Below are 3,253 nucleotides of genomic sequence, written 5' to 3'. Positions count from 1 at the left end.
ACCAACGCAGACATCGCAATACCGCATCGCATTCGGCGCTGCACACAAACTCGGCCCCAGGTTGGTGACCCATGGGTCGTTCTAGGACTGGGCCTGTTGGTTGTCCATCAGAAGACAATGGTTTCGGTTCCCCTCCAGGAAGGACCTTTCCCGCTGCTCCTCCGACGCAGGCAAGTAGGAGTGTGCCAGGATCCCCGCCGCCGCCATTAGCAGCGGCAGCGGTGGTGGTGGCGGCGGCGGCGGATCGCGACGGGCCTGTGCCTGCTGCGGCACTCGCCGCTGCGTAGGGGTCATTGGCTAGGAGCCACGGCGCGGGTGTGCCAGGCAGTAGCAGCTGCTGCTGTCGGTCCTGTACGGACGCTAGCTCGTCCAGGCCGAGCTGATGCCGCCCACGGTCCATGCCCCCCAGGTACGCCGTCAAGCAGCTCACGTGGCAGAGGCGGCCGCAGCAGATACAACGCACGGCACAGTTATACGATATGGTGTTACAATGCTCCATTTCGTCCGTGGCATCGGCCACGGACGCAGTGGCCATGGGGATAGCACCCGCGCTTGCGGTGGGCGCGACTAGCTCCTTGGACTCCGCCGCCGCCGCCGCCACTACACGGGCAGCGACGACCGCCGCACCGGGCGCAGTCGGCGGCGTCGGCGGCGACGGCAACGATTGCAGCAGCGCCAGCGCGGAGAGCACCTCCGCAGTCGGTGCATTGATCTGCAGCTGCTGCTGCGGCGGCGGCGGCGGCGGCGGCTGTCGTGCTGGCGGTAACTGCGGATGCCTGCTAGCGGCAGCGTCTGGTACTGCCACATCTGCTGCCGCAATTGGTACTGCCACGGCATCCACACTACTAGCGGCCGCCTGTGCGCACTCTACGGCGGCGCCGCCGCCAGCTCCGGATCGAGGAACGTAGCGTCAGGCCGCAGGGACGCCGCGGCGCACGCCACGTCCCCCAGAGACCATACACGCCGACTGCAATCGCCTGTCGCGGGTGCCGGCTCCAGCGTGTGCGTGTGTATGTGCATCTCCCCCGGCGCACCGTCCCCATCATCTCCCCCCTCAGGCAGCAACGACTCAGGCAGCAACAACTGCGCCACCGGCGGCAGCTCTGACGGCTGCGACGATGAGGCAGGAGGCCCGAATGGCGCCTGAGCTGCCGCCGCCACCGCTGTTGCGGCGGCGGCATCCGGCCGTAGCTCAAGGTTGCGCTGGGGAGGTGCAGACGTCGGCTCTTGTTGCGCCGCCGCCGCTGCACCCGCCGTAACGGCGGCAGCACCAGCCTCCCGATCCTCTGGCCTGACGTCGACGTCGACGGCGGGGCTACTACCGCGCTTGACAGCGGCAGCGCCTAACGGGGCACCATCAGCCTGGTGGAGAAGGAACGACCCGGGACACAAGAGCAGCGCCACACAGGCCGCGTCACAACCCCCCAAATAGACCATTATCAGCCGTTCCATAGGTGAAAAAATCAACGCAAGTTAACCAGCTCGCAGCTCGCAGAGCAAAGGCGTTTCGTAACGCCCTCTGGAATGGATGCCCCGGGGAGCAGCGCCTTAAGAAAGGTCAACGATAAAACGGCGACAAAACCCTAAGGTCAAGATAAAAAAAGCAATAATTAATTACACAAGACAAATGATGGATGTGATGTCACAAGGACCGGCCCTGCAGGTGGTGGTGGGGCTTACCTGAAGATCGCCGCCGTCGGGCACTGAGGGGCCACCGCCGCTGCCGTCACCTTTAACCCCACTGCCGCCGCCGTCACGGACGCCGTCGCCGTCGCCGCCACCGCCACCGACGCCGCCGTCGCCGCCGCCGTCACGGACGCCGTCGCCGTCACCACCCAACATCCACGACAGGTCCTCATTCAGAAACTGCGTCTTCGTATAGATGTCGTAGATGGGCCTGCGCATGGCGCGTATGTCTGTATGTACATTATTTGTTACTCACCCAGAAGGACCTGAGTGCAGAAAGGACTAAAAGCTTTGCGAAATACGCAATGCGTCGCAGTGCAGCGCATGGGTGCAGCATACCAGTCGCGAGGACGACCGCAGGTGAGCATTTCTCTATGCTGCTGGCATATATGTGTGTGTGTGTTTGTGTGTGTGTGTGTGTGTTTGTGCATGTGTGTGCATGCGTGTGCGCGTGTGTGTTCTTTACACCTCCTAGCGTTGCGTTATACCCTCCAAAGGTGTAACCTGGGGGGGGTATGGGGGTGGCCCGTACATACGTACATACCTGGAGCCATGAGGGAGGTGAGGTGATGGGGAGGGGGCCACAACCTAGGGCCCTGAGGGGGCCGAGGAGGCTGTGCGAGGAAGATAGATATTGTGAACACGCATATATGTTTATGTGTGTATATATACATATGCACATATACACGCACCGGCTACACCATCCCCATATAAGGAACAAAGCAGCCCGCCAGCCCAGCCGCCCCAACACCCCATCCAAGCGCAGCGCGGCCAGGCGAGACTCACCGCTTTGCTCCAGATGTACCGCTGTTGCCATGATGCGCCGCGCGACCCGAAGGCAACCCCCCACGGTGACCGCGGCCCTGCGCCGCCGCTGCCGCCGTCGTCGCTCCCGCCGCCGCCGCCGCCTGCGCTCTCCGCTGCCGCATCAACTCCAGCCGCTCGACAGCACTTAAACGCGGCCTGGCGGGTTTTGGCGCTGTAGCTGCGGCGTCCGGTGGGGCCGCCGCCGCCGCCGCTGCCGCAGCTGCTGCTTCTGCTTGCAGCGCAGAATCCCGCTCTGCTGCTGGCGGCATGGACTCTCGTACACACGTCGCGGGGGCCTGTGCCAATCCAAGCCTAGGCTCCGGAGCGGCTGCGGCTGCTGCTGCTGCGGGTTGTGGCGGTGGCGGTGGTCCTGGTCCGGATGCTGGCGGAGCTGCCGGCAGGCCATCCGATGCGGATGGGGGATCCAAGGCTATAAGCCCCACCTCGAATTCGTGCTGGTGCTGTTGTAGTAGCTGGTGCTGGTGCTGGTGGTACTTTTCCGGGTCAGGCGCCAATGGCTGCCGCTGCTGTAGTAGTGGTGACGGCTGCAGTGGCAACGGCTGCGGCGGCAGCAGTAGTGGATGTTCTTGTTGCAATGGCGGCAGTAGCTGCTCCTCCTGCGAAAACGGCAGTAGGTGTCCCTGATCGGACTGCTGCAACTGAAAAGGCATCTGCTGCTGCTGTAGCTGCTGCAGTAGCTCCAACGCGGGCATATGGGGGTCAATCGACAGCGGCTGTAGCACCCCTGGAGCTGCGGTAC

At 63.8% G+C, this 3,253-nt stretch overlaps 1 protein-coding gene across 1 annotated transcript in view; it reads right to left on the bottom strand.

Moving 5' to 3' along the window:
• VOLCADRAFT_108582 (uncharacterized protein) overlaps positions 1 to 3,253 on the bottom strand; it is a 19,336-nt gene that overhangs the window by 11,513 nt on the left and 4,570 nt on the right. The window contains exons 2-5 of the mRNA XM_002959326.1: positions 2,473 to 2,884; positions 2,231 to 2,282; positions 1,035 to 1,362; positions 146 to 888 (exon numbers count right to left, since the gene is read on the bottom strand). Of these exons, the coding sequence (XP_002959372.1) occupies positions 146 to 888; positions 1,035 to 1,362; positions 2,231 to 2,282; positions 2,473 to 2,884 (1,535 nt within the window). The remainder of the gene's footprint in view (positions 1 to 145; positions 889 to 1,034; positions 1,363 to 2,230; positions 2,283 to 2,472; positions 2,885 to 3,253) is intronic.

This window comes from Volvox carteri (genome assembly GCF_000143455.1).
Source record: "Volvox carteri f. nagariensis unplaced genomic scaffold VOLCAscaffold_162, whole genome shotgun sequence".
NCBI lineage: Eukaryota > Viridiplantae > Chlorophyta > Chlorophyceae > Chlamydomonadales > Volvocaceae > Volvox > Volvox carteri.
This window is presented reverse-complemented; position numbering and strand designations above follow the sequence as displayed.